Source organism: Triticum aestivum, chromosome 5A (assembly GCF_018294505.1).
Source record: "Triticum aestivum cultivar Chinese Spring chromosome 5A, IWGSC CS RefSeq v2.1, whole genome shotgun sequence".
Lineage (NCBI taxonomy): Eukaryota > Viridiplantae > Streptophyta > Magnoliopsida > Poales > Poaceae > Triticum > Triticum aestivum.
This window is the reverse complement of record NC_057806.1, coordinates 648,050,199-648,067,370: the sequence shown is the minus strand read 5'-3', so window position 1 is coordinate 648,067,370 and position 17,172 is coordinate 648,050,199. Positions and strand designations below refer to the sequence as shown.

General features: G+C 41.9%; 1 protein-coding gene, 1 non-coding gene and 1 pseudogene across 2 annotated transcripts; 1 reads left to right on the top strand and 2 right to left on the bottom strand.

Moving 5' to 3' along the window:
- Positions 1 to 127: 127 nt before the first annotated feature.
- Positions 128 to 2,323, bottom strand: LOC123105612 (40S ribosomal protein S26). The gene is made up of 5 exons (XM_044527702.1): positions 2,166 to 2,323; positions 1,987 to 2,079; positions 1,530 to 1,614; positions 1,298 to 1,428; positions 128 to 420 (listed from the first exon to the last, which is right to left on the bottom strand). Exons 1-5 carry the CDS (start codon positions 2,166 to 2,168, stop codon positions 313 to 315), a joined length of 420 nt encoding a protein of 139 aa, XP_044383637.1. The 5' UTR covers positions 2,169 to 2,323; the 3' UTR covers positions 128 to 312.
- On the bottom strand, positions 610 to 712 carry LOC123109362 (small nucleolar RNA snoR99). Its single transcript, XR_006452597.1, has one exon. It is a non-coding gene; the product is annotated as a small nucleolar RNA snoR99 (small nucleolar RNA).
- Positions 2,324 to 4,702: 2,379 nt separating the features above from the next.
- On the top strand, positions 4,703 to 5,940 carry LOC123101711 (uncharacterized; annotated as a pseudogene).
- Positions 5,941 to 17,172: the final 11,232 nt, after the last annotated feature.

The following is a 17,172-nucleotide window of genomic DNA, read 5'->3' as shown; positions in this document are numbered from 1 at the left end:
TCATTTTTCACTCAGCACAGTTCAATACTAAGAGGACTTAAGTACTGACAGGATTCAAATCAGTCTTGAGAGAACTAAAAGATGATATGATGCATGAATGCAAAACAACAAGGGGCATCCCCAGACAAACCAAAAGGTTCTCTCTGATATAGATAGCAGCGAAATTGTCAAAACATAAAGACCTGATCACAAATTGTGCTTGACCAACCAACTTTCAGTACAACCGATTGCAGCAAAAACTAGGTAGAATAGTTCAATATCCAGGGACGAGTAAAACTAGGGCTGGCTCCATATCACGGAAGCATTCCCAAACTAGACACGGGGAGCAGGAGCACCAGGAACGGCACCAGCGCCAGCAGGCGCGCCACCAGGTCCACCAGCACGGGGCGGGCCACCCTGTCCAGGCCTCGGGCCATCATCCTACAATCAAGTTACCAAAACAAGTCAGTGAAAATTGTAACAGATACAACAGAGGCTATGGAGAAGAATGATGAAAAACATTAATCAAAGGTCAGATGAGAAACAACAATAGTCATGAAATGTCACATCAGCTAATGATCAGCTAGAAACAGAACGTCTTAGCAGACAAAGTGAAGGAGATGGTTATATAAATGTCCCATCCGTTAATGATCAGCTAAAAACTGGAGGTTTTAGCAGACAAAGTGAAGAGGATGGTTATCAGATGTAAGGGACTGCTCCATCCCATAGGCAATCTCACTTGTTATAGCCAATGGGGCAGACAAGAAGTCCCACAATCTGATGAATTTTTAAACATGTTCTAAGCAGACAAATAAATACCGTAACCCAGTACCAAATGTCAAAAGTATTAACAAATGAGTGCGTTGAGGAGGTCATGAATGAATGAAGTAGGGATCAGTCATCATAGATAAGTCTGCAATGCAACAAGACATGTTCATCTATGCTTCCGTTGACGCATCCATTACGACATATACACAGAGAATGCAACGCCAAAAGCAACACTAGGACAGTACTGAAATTTTGTTTCAAATGAGTGCAATGAGGAGGTGGTGACTAATTAGGTAATCAGTCATCACACATAAGCCTGCAATGCACCAAGACATGTTTATTTATGCTTCCGTTGACGCATCCATTGTGACATATACACAGAGAATGCAACGCCAAAAGCAACACTAGAAGAGTGAAGAACTAATCATGGTGCACTACTCATCATTAACTTCAAACTTCTATCTAACAGTTCAAAACATATGGAACAGCGTATATAAGAATACATCAAAACTTAGTTAAAGTGAATAACATATGGTTGCTAAAATCATACCCTGCGCCTGAAACGCTGCGGGGGCTCACGGTTCCTCCTGTTCTCACGCGAGCGGACACGGACAATGTGGGCATGGATGGCACAAGACACACAGTGGTGCACCTTGGCGTACAGCTTGGGAAGCACATATCCTGGACAAAAGAGAATCAAAATGAGATGTCTTCAGTATGCAGTTACTAGTGACTAATAATATCTGTCAAGTTGAAATGTAATAGTTAGCAAGACACTGTACCATCATGCACACAAGCCTCCTGCACATCTCTCACAGCAGCCTGCTCCACGATGTTCCTCACCAAGAAACGCTTGATAGCCTTGTCCTGCACAAAATAAGAACTAATTGTTAGATACCAACCATCTTTATCTATATAAGTAACATAATTTGACATGTACCAACTGTTGACTAGAGAACAATTCAGACTAAAGAGACCCTAAAACTAGTAACAGTTATATAAACATCACTGAAACGGTGGGATAAAAACACATCTAGACGGCAAAATCCCTCCTCGAACATAATGTCAACCGCAAACCGCTAGAGCAATAATATACAGATCGCACCATGGAAATAACACTAGCACAGATCCTCGTGCGTGCACTGATTCTTCTACCACTAAAGCAACCTGATCTACACTCTGCTACGAAATAGCATCACATCCAGGAGGGGAACAGAAGAGAAATGATGGCGCTCATACCTTGGGGCAGCACTTGGCGCAGTTGGAGCAGCGGATGTACTTGACGTGGCCGCGGCCATGCTTGTTGCGCCCGCCGTTCCTCCGCTTGAACGTCTGCAAAACCACGGCGTAGAACGGTGAGACGGGGGCCGGCGGGGAGCGAGATCCGATGGAGGGGATCCGAGGACGGCGGGGCTTACCATGGTCGCTTCGCGCCGCTAGGCGGGGGGTGGAGGCGCCCGGGAGAGGGGAGGAGGGAGGCGAGGCTCTAGGGTTGCGGCGGCGGCTTGGTGGGAAGGGTTGAGCGAATGGTGCCAGCTTTAAGTAGGGCGAACGCTGGGCTTTTGTGGACCGTGAAGCGGCTCTGCGGTCATGGGCCTGGATGTCGTCTCGCTTTTCGGAGCGCAGGTTGGGCCGGCATCTAAATGTTCTTCGTGTGGCCGGTTATCACTGGCCCATGGTCTTTTGTTTTCCTAACTACGCTTCTATGTCAAAAAAGGAAAGAAAAAAAAACTACGCTTCGAGAGTGTCTTTGTTGAAGTCAGACTGGACAAGACTTGTCTGCTCCCGCGCGTGCGCCCATACATGCTCCCGCATACGTGGCTTGATTTGATTGGAACAAAATAAGACCCGGCCCCACCCCGTTAAAATCAGGGGAGGGATGATTAGATTAGGAAGGGAAAAGAAAAAAAATTGGCGTAGGATGAAGTGAGAGCACGGATGGGAGCATGGGAAGGGAGCATGTAAGCCGGATCCAGTCAGACTATCCGAGCATCTATATTTCACCCTAAAAAAATTTAAAACAAATAAAAATTAGGAGCTTCCAAAAAACAGCCCCTTCCTGCCGAAAAAAGTAAAGAGATTTTGCTTCCGGATACAACCCTACCCCTCACAATACATAATCTTTTGGTGGTATGAAACCTCCCAACCAAATTGCCAGTGCCCATCCTCGGTGTCCCTCCGACAACATCGTCTATGCTAGGGATCATTCCCGCTCTTCCCTCTTGCTTATAGCTGCCGAAGAACCCTCTCAAGTTATTGTCGTAGCCACCTCCCACCACCAGAGCCATGCTCGCGGACATCGTTGGACACTGCGCGGTCTCTCGAGGTCCTTCACACCCTTTCAGCCTCCCGTGTCGTGACCGGGAGCCCCCGCAAGGCTACCAATCGACTTTCAACGCCTGGGTGCCTCTCTCTAGCCATCACATACTCGACGCCACTTCCCGTCGGTGCCACACGATTTATGTGGTGACACACGCAGCGTGTTTGACTAAAAGTCCATAAGCTGACTTTTTTCCCTTGTGAGTTCCTATCTGAAGATTCAAGATTTCATCCATTTGAGGAGACAGAAAATGATGTCGGCGTCGATCATTCAAGTGGAAGAGAGAAAACTAGGCATGGTTCTTAATCAGTTATCTGTGTATTCATCGCAAATAGGGCAGAAGGACGTACAAAACTAATGATGGATTGCATTGTGGACCTGTTGTTGTATCCAGAGATGCTTTTAGGCAACTTCCTAGAATGTTGGGGGAACTCACTAGTGCTGGAAAGTCTAACTATGGAGTTGCAAAAAGGCCTTGCTGGAGTTGGCACCCGATGCCATCAATATGGCGTCAGTGTTAAAAAATAATGGTGGCATTGGATGCCAATGTCAGCAGTATTATTGGTGCTCATGGCGTGCCACATTTCCAATGCCACCGCTATAATTTCACCTACTGGCGTATCTTGTTATATGCACGCCACCAACATGTTCTGCAAGAAAATATTTTGCCACACAATAGAGCATTTTGCACCTCACATTGCAATAGCACACATGAAACGGGACAATTGACCAGCAATAAGTTTAGCTAAACTTAGTAGTGAACGATCACTTAACGACACAATCTCACAAAGACTAGCTAGCTATTATTTAGTCGTGGTCAACATGCACTACAAGCAAACTAATATTTAGTAAGATGTTTACTTAAGAGACCTACTGGCATCGATGAGTCAGCCGTTTGAGGAGTAAAAAGATTATGCTTTTGAGATGGCATTGGGGTTGATCACTCAAGGGGAGGTGAGGGAAATTATACATGGTTCTCGAAATAATACTATACCAGACATAATAGAGATTACATCCTATATCAAGTAATGTACCCTAAGACATTTTCCAAGCAACATTTTAGTGTGACGAGGGAGTTCATTGTGTGCATTGTAACCGCTGTCGAAAAGAATGACTATGAGCTTAATGGAACACATCTTGCCTATCTAAACCTATGCAAACACAATCCATGCATTTATTGAAATGCATTGATGGATGAAAGACCCACAAACTCATGAGCAACTCGGAGACGATCTTGTGAAGCGCGTGTGGGTATTTTGTGAGCAATAGTCATCATATGTTCATCTTATTTGATTTAGAATTTTCGCTTGATTTGGACCAAAATGTTTCTTCGGGATGGGTTAGATATGCTTTGAGGGGTATACTATGGTTACCTACAAACAACACCAGCGGAGTTACAGCAAGGCCATAAGGGTCGTGGCCCGCCCAGACTAGAGTGCTCCAAGAGATCATGGAGTGCTCCAAGAGAGATTCCTTGCCATTAAGCACATCACAGAGTGTACATCTGCTGGAATTAAAGAAGCTTTGGTTAATGTGTTGGAATGTCATGGTTTGTCAAGAGGCTACGTGGTCAGGGTTATGATGGGGCTTCAATTATGAAAGGGGAATTCAATGGTTTGCATAAATTGGTAAGAGATGAAGCTTTGTATGCATTCTCTATATGCTCATTGCTTTGCTCACCAGTTGCAATTGGTGGTTGTCACCGTTGCTCAATGTAGTCCTGCTATTGCTGATTTCTTCAATTATATTCCCTTAATAGTGATTCAAGTGTGTTCATCTTGCAAAAGGAAAGATGCATTACTTGCGAAACATCAAGATGAATTGCATCAAGAATCTAATATAACAAGACCATGAGATACTCGTTGGGGCTCACATCTCAAAACCTTGCTTCGTGTATTCACAATGTGGAATGTTGTGGTGAATGTGCTAGGAATTGTTGCGGTTGATGCTCGGGAACATACATGCCAAGGTGGATCTAGAGGTTTGCTTAAAATCATAGAATGATTTGAATTTTTGTTCATCATGTTGTTCTTAATAACTTGTTGAGCAACACAAATCACCCATCCCAAACTTTGCAAAGAAAGAATCAAAATATTGTTGAGGCCATGTGTTTGATCTTGGATGTGAAAGAAAGCTTGCAGGACATGAGGGACAATGGTTGGGAGTCTTCATTTTGCCAAGCCAAGAACTTTTGTGGAACACATCATATTGATGTGCCAAACATGGATGATCTTGTTGGAACAATGGGCCAATCTGCTCACATTAAGAGTAAGGTGACTCGACTTCACTACTACAAGGTTAGCATATTCAATGTTGCCATTTATGCAACTATCACTGATATGAATATCCGATTCAATGAAGTTTCCACCAAGTTATTGGATTGCATGTCTTGTCTTAATCCAGCAAACAACTTTGCAAAGTTTTACGTTGACAAACTTATCCATCTTGCTGAAATTTATGATGAGGACTTCACAGAAGCTGACCGGATGTTACTAAGAGTACACCTCCCAATATTCCTTATGGACATTAGGAGAAGTGATGAATTTAATGGATGCCGGGATGTGTCCACACTTTCTCGGTTGATGATTGAAATAATGAAACACACAACTTTCCAGTTGGTATATCGCCTCATTGAGTTCACACTCATTCTTCCTGTAGCCAGTTCATCAGTTGAGCAAATATTTTAGGCAATGAAGGTCGTCAAGACAGACTTGCACAACAAACTATTAGATGATTGGATAAATGATTTAATGGTGTGCTATTGTGAGAAAGAGATATTCAGAAGCATTCATGGTGACAAAATCATGATACAATTTTAGGAAATGAGTTGTCGGAAAGGACATTTGCCTCATGAGTTTAATGTGATTCCTTAGAGTTATAGATGTTAGTGTTACTAGTTTTAATACTTAGTTGTGCATGCCTTATTGTTGTATCACTAACAAGTGTGCTAATTTGGACAGTGGCTTGTGGTTGGTGACTTGAGCGAGGGAACTTGGGCATACATTTCTATAATTTGGTGCGGGACTATTCTATAACTACAATACCAGTAGCTAAATAACCCTGCATTGCTACAGGGTGAAACAATATTTGAAGAGTGGTGACACATGATCGATTGTCCTTGGTCATCACTTTCGTCCTCGAAGGCATGGTTGGAGCCCTCGGTCGTCAGGGCTTGGTTGTCCTCGAGCATGCAACCATCGACCTCGTCTGCGAGCCCTGGTTGCCCCCACCCGCGAATGATTTGGCAACTATCACTATTTGTGTGTCCTGCTCCTGCACAGCACGGTCATCATCCATCTTGGCGAACGATTGGTCGTCCATGTGGCGAGCGCTCGTTTTGTATGTTGGCAAGCGCTGGTCAGCCATGTCGTTGAGAGTCTTACTGGCAGTCACAAACGTCGACGAGAGCTTGTTGGGCATCCTCCCGCACAATCACTTTCAAATTTATTTGACACGATTAACAGTCTTCCTAACTAATGGCCTAATTAAGTAATTGCATGCAAATTTGAAAAAAAATCCTACTTCTAATCATCTACAAACCTAATTAATTGATTGCATTAATGACTTTTTTGCAAATTGATTTAGCACAAAATTCCTATTTAAATTGACATACTTAATTACATAAGTAATTAACTGTTTTGCTAATTGATTACATTAATTGTTTTATTTTCAAATTGATTTGACGCTCAGTTTTCAAATTATCTTCATATAAATAGCCACATGCGAAACCACGAGGTATCAACTCATCTTGAATAATAAAGATATGACCTTTGACTTTTCATGAAAAGAAAATGTTAACCCCCATTGCGTTGCTCTTTTTGTGAAAAAACAGATATATTATAAAAATTCATTGAATGTACCAGCATATCAAACATAATAAAAAATTACATCGAGATTCTGAGACCACCAGATGACCAATACTACCACCAGAACAAGTCGCCGACACCCCGTTGTTGCCTCTATCCTAACGGAGTCGGCTTGACCTTGTCAATGACAGACGAATAGTCTTCATGCATGTGCCCATAAGGACCAGCACACTGGAGCCGCACTTATTGCCGTTGAACCCTTGCATAGATCTGAAACATCTAACACCAAATCTCTGTTGGGGAATGTAGCATGCAATTTCAAAATTTTCCTACGCTCATGCAAGATCTATCTGTTGGAAATATGCCCTAGAGGCAATAATAAAATGGTTATTATTATATTTTTCTTGTTCATGATAATTGTCTATTGTTCATGCTATAATTGTATTAATCGAAAACCGTAATACATGTGTGAATACATAGACCACAATGTGTCCCTAGTAAGCCTCTAGTTGACTAGCTTGTTGATCAATAGATGGTTATGGTTTCCTAACCATGGACATTGGATGTCGTTGATAATGGGATCACATCATTAGGAGAATGATGTGATGGACAAGACCTAATCCTAAGCATAGCACAAGATCGTGTAGTTCGTTTGCTAGAGCTTTTCTAATGTCAAGTATCATTTTCTTAGACCATAAGATTGTGCAACTCCTGGATATCGTAGGAGTTCTTTGTGTGTATCAAACGTCACAACATAACTGGGTGACTATAAAGGTGCACTACAGGTATCTCTGAAAGTGTCTGTTGGGTTGGCACGAATCGAGACTGGGATTTGTCACTCTGTATGACAAAGAGGTATCTCTGGGCCCACTCGGTAATGCATCATCATAATGAGCTCAATGCGACTAAGGAGTTAGCCACGGGATCATGCATTATGGAACGAGTAAAGAGACTTGCCGGTAACAATATTGAATGAGGTATGGGGATACCGGCGATCGAATCTCGGGCAAGTAACATACCGATGGACAAAGAGAATTGTATACGGGATTGATTGTCCCCGACATCGTGGTTCATCCGATGAGATCATCGTGGAACATGTGGGAGCCAATATGGGTATCCAGATCCCGCTATTGGTTATTGGACGGAGAGATGTCTCGGTCATGTCTGCATGGTTCCCGAACCCGTAGGGTCTACACACTTAAGGTTTGGTGACGCTAGAGTTGTTATGGGAAATAGTATGTAGTCACCGAAGGTTTTTCGGAGTCCCGGATGAGATCCCGGACGTGACGAGGAACTCCGGAATGGTCCAGAGGTGAAGATCAATATATTGGATGAAGGGTATTGGAGTCCAGAATTGTTCTGCATAGGGAATCACAAACCTTAACACCAATATTCATTGCATGACTATTGACTTTCATTCTTGCATAGGGAATCACAAACCTTAACACCAATATTCTTATAAAGCATAATTACTCATCAACACAACTCACATATCACATCATCATATCTCAAAACTATTACTAAGAATCAAGTTTATTTTGTCCAATGATCTTCATGAAAGTTTTTATTATATCCTTCTTGGATATCTATCACTTTGGGACTAATTTTCATGTGTTGCTTTTCATAAGCTCAAACAAATATAAGTGAAGATCATGAGCATACTTCTTTTTCTTTCTCTCAAAATAATTTAAGTGAAGCAAGAGAGAATTTCTTGAAATTTTTACTAACTCTCAAATAAATCTAAGTGAAGTAAGAGAGAATTTCTTCAAAAAATACTAAGCACACAGTGCTCAAAAAGATATAAGTGAAGCACTAGAGCAAGTCCATAGCTCATAAAAATTTAAGTGAAGCATAGAGAACAATTCTAACAAGTCATGACATAATTCTGGCTCTCCCAAATAAGTGTGCCCAGCAAGGATTGATGACTTAAAACACAAAAGAAAACAAGCAAAGAATAATATCATACAAGACGCTCCAAGCAAAACACATATCATGTGACGAATAAAAATATAACTTCGAGTAAAATACCGACGGTTGTTAGAAGAAAGAGGGGATGCCACTCGGGGGCATCCCCAAGCTTAGTTGGTTGCTCATTTTTTGATAATAGCTTGGGATGCTGGGGCATCCCCAAGCTTAGGTTCTTCTATCCTTTATTCCTTCATCCATCGTAAGATAACCCAAAACTTGAAAACTTCAATCACACAAAACTCAACAAAACCTTCGTGAGATCCGTTAGTATAAGAAAGCAAACCACTACTATAAGTGTTGTATCAAACCAATTAATATTTTCTTTTTGTATTATATCTACTGTATTCAAACTTTTCTATGGCAAAAACTCATCAAAGAAAACTATAGAGCTATCAAAATAAGCACACAACACAAAGAAAACAGAATCTATCAAAACAGAGCAGTCTGTAGCAATCTGACTATTTCGAATATTTCTGTAACTCCAGAAATTCTTAAAAATTAGGACGACCCGAGTAATTTGTATATTGATTTAGTGCAATTGGAATGGATATTTTATCGCTCTTTGGTAAAAAATGATAAATATTTTCGTGAGCCCAAAACTTTCTGTTTTTTCCGCAAGATCAAACAACTATCACCCAACAAGATCCTAAAGGCTTTACTTGGCACAAACACTAATTAAAACATAAAAAACACAATCATGACAGTAGCATAATTGTGCTAACACTCAAAAACAGGAAGCAAAAAGCAAAAAATAAATTCTGTTCATTGGGTTGCCTCCCAACAAGCGCTATCTTTTTACGCCCCTAGCTAGGCATAAATTTTCAACGATGCTCACACAAAAGATAACAATTGAAATGCAAGAGAGCATCATGAAACATGTGGCAAACACATTTAAGTCTAACATACTTCCTATGCATAGGAATTTTATAAGAAAACAAATTATGAAGACAATAAATATATAGCATATGCAAAGGAGATGAATAAAACATTGACAATCTCAACATAACGAGAGGTAATTTAGTAACATGAAAATTTCCACAACCATATTTTCCTCTCTCATAATAATTACATGTAAGATCATAATCAAATTCAATGATATAGCTATCACACAAAATATTCTCTTCATGATCCACATGCATGCAAAGTTGACACACTTCCAAAATAGTTGGATTATCATCAAATAAAGTTATGACCTCTCCAAACACACTTTCATCAAAACTTTCATAAGACTGGACACTCTCTAAATATGTGGGATTATTTTTAGCTAAAGTTGACACTCTTCCAAACCCACTTTCAATATTATCGCAAACATATTCATCATGAGGCTTAAATAAATTTTCAAGATCATAAGAAACATCACCTCAATCATGATCATTGCAACAAGTAGTGAACATAGCAAAATTAGCATCCCCAGGCTTTGCATATTATTAGCACAATTGACATTAATAGAATTTATAGTAAAATTATTGCAATCATGCTTTTTATTCAAGGAGCTATAGTGAATCACTTCATAAATTTCTTCATCATAATTTTTAGATTCACGAATCTCAAGCAAAACTTCATAAAGATAATCTAATGCACTCAACTCACTAGCAATTGGTTCATCGTAATTGGATCTCTTAAAAAGATTAGCAAGTGGATGAGGATCCATATCAATAAATTTTTAGCAAGCGAAGATGCAGGCAAATAGAAGACACGTGGCAGCACAAGCAAATAAAAGATCCAACAAGAAAAAGGCGAACGAAAAAGAGGGCGAATAGAACGACAAATTTTGTGAAGTGGGGGAGAGGAAAACGAGAGGCAAATGGCAAATAATGTAAATTGCGAGGAGATGAGATTTGTGATCAGGTACCTGGTATATGTTGAAGATCATCTCTGGCAACGGCGCCAGAAATTCCTTTTGATGTCGCTTGAAACTAAGTCGGCATTTCCCCAAAGAGGAAGGGATGATGCAGCACAACAGCGGTAGGTATTTCCCTCAGATATGAAACCAAGGTTATCGAACCAGTAGGAGAACCAAGCAACACAACGTAAACAACCCCTGCACACAGATAACAAATCTTCACAACCCGACGTGTTAAAGAGGTTGTTAATCCCTTTCAGGGTACGGCACCTCAAGATAGGAAAACAAACGTGAGATAATTTTGTAGTAATTTGATAGATAGATTGCAAATAAAATAAATAGAAATAAAATGCAGCAAGGTATTTTTGGGTTTTTGGATTAATAGATCTGAAAATAAATGCAAGGAAAAAGTAGATCGCAAAGGCAAATATATGAGAAAGAAGACCCGGGGGGCGTTGGTTTCACTAGTGGCTTCTCTCGAGAAAAATAGCAAACGATGGGTGAACAAATTACTATTGAGCAATTGTCAGAACATCAAATAATTATGACGATATCCAGGCAATGATCATTATATAGGCATCACGTCCAAGATTAGTAGACCGACTCCTGCCTGCATCTACTACTATTACTCCATACATCGACCGATATCCAGCATGCATTTAGTGTATTAAGTTCATGGAGAAATGGAGTAATGCAATAAGAACGATGACATGATGTAGACAAGATCTATCTATGTAGAGATAGACCCCGTCGTTTTATCCTTAGTAGCAATGATACATGCGTGTCGTTTTCCTTTTTATCACTGGGATCAAGCACCATAAGATCGAATCCACTACAAAGCATCTCTTCCCATTGCAAGATAAATAGATCAAGTTGGCCAAACAAAATCCAAATATTAGAGAAGAAATACGAGGCTATAAGAAATAATGCATAAAAGATATCAAAGAAACTCAAATACTTTCATGGATATAAAAAGATAGATCTGATCATAAACTCAAAGTTCATCGATCCCAACAAACACACCGCAAAAAGAGTTACATCATATGGATCTCCAAGAGATCATTGTATTGAGAATTAAGAGAGAGAGAGAGAGAGAGAGAGAGAGAGAGAGAGAGAGGAAGCCGTCTAGCTACTAACTACGGACACGAAGGTTTATAAAGAACTACTCACGCATCATCAGAGAGGCACCAATGGAGGTGGTGAACCCCATCCGAGATGGTGTCTAAATTGGATCTGGTGGTTCTAGACTCTACGGCGGCTAGATGAATATTTCGTCGGCTCCCCTAGGGTTTCTGTAATATTGGGGTATTTATAGAGCAAAGAGGCGGTCAGGGGGCACCCGAGGTGGGCACAACCCACCAGGGCGCGCTGGGCCTCCTAGTGGGTTGTGCCCCCTTGGGGCACCCCCCAGGCGCAGCCAGGGCCCGTTGTGTTCCTTCTGGTCCATAAAAATTCTCCGTAAAGTTTCGTGGCATTTGGACTCTGTCTAATATTGATTTTTTGTGATTTAAAAAACACGGAAAAAACAGGAACTCGCACTTGGCACTATGTCAATAGGTTGGTACCAAAAAATGGTATAAAATGACTATAAAATGATTATAAAACATCCAAGATTGATAATACAACAACATGTAACAATCAAAAATAATAGATACATTGGAGACATATCACTTGATACACTTTATTCAGAACCATTTAGAGAGTTGAATAGTCAGAATATGTCACAGCGGAATCGGTTCCTTCCAATGTTTGTATTTGGAGCATATAATTGCACCAGACTCCAGTAGGTCGCCGCTCTCCAATTAAACATGGCCTGGATCTGCTAAAGGTTAAGACAACTAATACGTGGAGCTAGTTGGCTTTCTGTAGCAAGAAGCAAGGTCCTAGAATGAGCAGGCATTGCGGTTCACTATCCCGTGAATGCCAAAAATGTGCCTTCTGCAGTTGAATCCCACTGTCGATTCATGCTAAAAACGCCATGGCGCCATGTACCCTCCTTGCGTCTCAACGCGTAGTATCATCTCTCGCTCCATAAATTTGTCACATTACCAAGATGCAGCTGCTCTCGGCAGCCTGCAGTGTGAAGGAAATATGCCCTAGAGGCAATAATAAAGCTATTATTTTTTCCTTATATAATGATAAATGTTTATTATTCATGCTAGAATTGTATTAATCAGAAACATAATACTTGTGTGAATACATAGACAAACAGAGTGTCACTAGTATGCCTCTACTTGACTAGCTCATTTATCAAAGATGGTTATGTTTCCTAGCTATAGACATGAGTTGTCATTTGATTAACGGGATCACATCATTAGGAGAATGATGTGATTGACTTGACCCATTCCGTTAGCTTAGCACTCGATCATTTAGTATGTTGCTATTGCTTTCTTCATGACTTATACATGTTCCTATGACTATGAGATTATGCAACTCCCATTTATCGGAGGAACACTTTGTGTGCTACCAAACATCACAACGTAACTGGGTGATTATAAAGGTGCTCTACAGGTGTCTCCGAAGGTACTTGTTGGGTTGGCGTATTTCGAGATTAGGATTTGTCACTCCGATTATTGGAGAGGTATCTCTGGGCCCACTCGGTAATGCACATCACTTAAGCCTTGCAAGCATTGCAACTAATGAGTTAGTTGCAGGATGATGTATTACGGAACGAGTAAAGAGACTTGCCGGTAACGAGATTGAACTAGGTATTGAGATACCAACAATCGAATCTCAGGCAAGTAACATACCGATGACAAAGGGAACAACGTATGTTGTTATGCGGTCTGACCGATAAAGATCTTCGTAGAATATGTGGGAGCCAATATGAGCATCCAGGTTCCGCTATTGGTTATTGACCAGAGACGTGTCTCGGTTATGTCTACATAGTTCTCGAACCCGTAGGGTCCGCACGCTTAAAGTTTCAATGACGATTATATTATGAGTTTATGAGTTTTGATGTACCGAAGATTGTTCGGAGTCCCGGATGTGATCACGGACATGAAGAGGAGTCTCGAAATGGTCGAGACATGAAGATTGATATATTGGAAGCCTGTATTTGGATATCAGAAATGTTCCTGGTGAAATCGGGATTTTACCGGAGTACCGAGGGGTTACCGGAACCCCCCGAGGGCTTAATGGGCCATAGTGGGCCTTAGTGGAGAAGAGGAGAGGCGGCTAGGGCAGGGCCGCGTGCCCCTCCCCCTCTAGTCCGAATAGGACAAGGAGAGGGGGCGACGACCCCCCTTTCCTTCCTCTCTCCCTCCTCTTTCCCCCTTCTCCCAATCCAACAAGGAAGGGAGGGAGTCCTACTCCCGGTGGGAGTAGGACTCCTCCTGGCTGGCTGCACCTCCCCCTTGCTCCTTTATATACAGGGGCAGGGGGCAACCCATAGACACAACAATTGATTTGATCTTTTAGCCATGTGCGGTGCCCCCCTCCACCATAGTCCACCTCGATAATAGTGTAGCGGTGCTTAGGCGAAGCCCTGCGTCGGTAGAACATCATCATCGTCACCACGCCGTCGTGCTGACAAAACTCTCCCTCAACACTCGGCTGGATCGGAGTTCGAGGGACGTCATCGGGTTGAACGTGTGCTGAACTCGGAGGTGCCGTGCGTTCGGTACTTGATCGGTCGGATCGTGAAGACGTACGACTACATCAAACGCGTTGTGCCAATGCTTCCGCTTTCGGTCTACGAGGGTACGTGAACAACACTCTCCCCTCTCGTTGCTATGCATCACCATGATCTTGCATGTGCGTAGGAAATTTTTGAAATTACTACGTTCCCCCAACACTGGTATCAGAGCCAGGTTTTATGCGTAGATGTCATATGCACGAGTAGAACACAAGTGAGTTGTCACTATAAAAAAACACTTCCGTGATGATACGTGTTTGTCACAGTAGGTCGCTTCTTTGTCATGCATGTACATCCATGACAAATTTATGACAAAATCAAGATAGTCATACCTGTGCTGTCGTAGAAGTGTTCCATGACATTACCAAAATTATCATCACGGAAGTGTCCACTTCCATGACAATAAATCGCGCATCACAGAAGTGCTTTCGTCAAGGGTGACCGACACGTGGCATCCACCGTAACGGAACGCCGTTAAGCTATCGGGTCGGGTTTTGGATTCGATAACCCGTTAACAGCCCCGACCAATGGGGATTTTCCACGTGTAAAATCATCATTGGCTAGAGGAAACACGTGTCGGCTCATCGTTGGGACAGATGTCATCCACTCATTGGACAGAAGGCGCCTATGATACGTCGACACGTGGCACGGCCCAACAGTGGCCCATTCCTGTGAAAAGGCCAGCCCATTTGACTTGGTCAAAAGTTGGCGGGCCGGCCCATGGAAAGCCTGTTAACGGCCTATTCGCATATAGCCCATCTATAGCTCGCTAACCCAAGGCCCGTTACGCCCTATCCGAATTAGGCAGAGTAGCGTCATCTGGGCCGTCCAATATGATTCCAGCCCGTTTTCACTTCTGGCCCATGTATAGCCCATGATGTATTTCGGCCCATATGAGGCCCTTTGTTACTCTTGGCCCATTAGCGGCCCGTGCTGAAACTGGCCCGTAATGAAAAGTGTATTACTTTACACCCATTAACGGCCCATGGTGAAACTGGCCCGTAATGAAAGTGTATCACTTTATACCCATTAACGGCCCGTTATTCCATTGGGCCGTTTCCAGCCCAAGTTAACTTTCGGCCTTCTGAGGGCCCATTTATTCTTGGGCCTGTTACTGTCATTTTCTGTTTGTGGGCCAAATTCAGCCCGTCGTTACAGTCGGCCTGTTTGTGGACCGTTAGTCTGTTGGGCCATTTTCATAGCATCACCAAATACGGCCTATTAACGACCCATTATGGTCAGCCCATAAAACGTACGATTTCCATTAAAGGCCCGTCTACGGCCCATTAAAGGCCCGTACAAGACCCGTAAATGAGCTGGCGGCCCATTGATCCTACGAGATGTACAAGGCCCATGGATCCTACGAGACGTAGAAGGCCCATGGATCCTATGAGACGTAGAAGGCCCATGGATCCTACAAGACGTAGAAAGCCCATGGATCTGACGGCCCATGAAGGGCCATGGTCGGGCGAATTGGCCCCCGTTTGAACGATATAGCATATTCAAGGAATTATCCTACTCAATACTATCACCTCTAAAAAGCCTACACTATTACAACAAAGAGATCAAGGCATAGAAAGGTTGAATAATCCTACACTATACAATAAAGAAATTACAGCCGATTATACCCACTAGGCATTATGGTTCGGCACAGGTGATAATAAAGCATACACAAACAGCAAATTACATACACTGGGCAAATACAGCTCATACATCATGGACGCGCATCAACTTAACTCCATTTGAACTATAATCTCTTCAGAAAATAGGATTGGCCGGATTTAGATAGCACAAATTTCAGTCTGCAAAATCTCCAATTCCTTCATGGTTACCTCAGTGTCTTGTTTCATTTTTTTGACTCCTGCATCTAATACCTGCATGTCCAGTCTCAACTTGTTGATTATACGTTGACAATCATGTACACATTGTCTTGCCACCTCTAGTTGATGCTCGAGAACATCAGCACATTCCAATTCCAATCCATAATCATTCGGTAACGGCCATGCCGCACTGCTCGTAGATCTTTGTGTTGATGTCACTTCGTCCTGAAATGTTTCTGTAAGTACACATGACTAGGGCAAAAATATAGTTACAACAGTGAAGCGAACAAGACACTATTTTGTACTACATGGCAAAACAGGACTAACAATAATGTTACACATCACTTTCAAAAAAATGTTACACGTCATGAAGCATAAGCAGGTGATATTTTAAAAATTATAAAAAAGATAGTCTATGCAGCCTGCATACAGAAATCCCTCTTAGCTCACCAGAGGAGCATGATGTTGGGGCCCAATCGAAAACACAGACAAGTTACAAATTTAGACAACACATTGCGTATAAGTAAGCAAGCAGTTGGCCATTCTATGCCTCAATTAAAGTCTTAGGGAGCATAATGAACAGCAGAGGGTTTCATACAAACATACTACAACAGGCAAAACTATGCAATCATTAGCGTAGTATAAACTAGATTGTGAGCCTCATGCAATAATAGTTGGTTAATAGACTTCAAAGCTTCAGGCACACTTCGACAGAGTAATTAAATGGCAAGGCCTTTAATTATGTCAACTAATAGTGATACAAGTACCGAACATCAGGCATGATTATTTGGGCATATCATTAACTGAGGACAAATAAAGCAATTGAAAAGAGAAAATTAACTATGCGTGAAACAAACAAGGAATTGAAATGTTGAGTTGCATACAGTGACTTACCTTAGCAGATTGAAGAGGCTCAGCGCAGCTCCTACTTCTCTTGCAAGGCTCCTTCCTAACATCTTGTACTTGGAAATCCTCAATCTTATCTTCATTGCACCTCCTCTGCAAGGTGACACAAACTAGTTACTCGTCTC

Excerpts from the sequence above, each read along its gene's own strand:
- LOC123105612 (XM_044527702.1), bottom strand. Across the intron at positions 1,429-1,529 it reads GGAGGCTTGTGTGCATGATG|GATATGTGCTTCCCAAGCTG; the intron begins GTACAGTGTCTT and ends TCTTTTGTCCAG. Across the intron at positions 421-1,297 it reads CGCAGCGTTTCAGGCGCAGG|GATGATGGCCCGAGGCCTGG; the intron begins GTATGATTTTAG and ends ACTTGATTGTAG.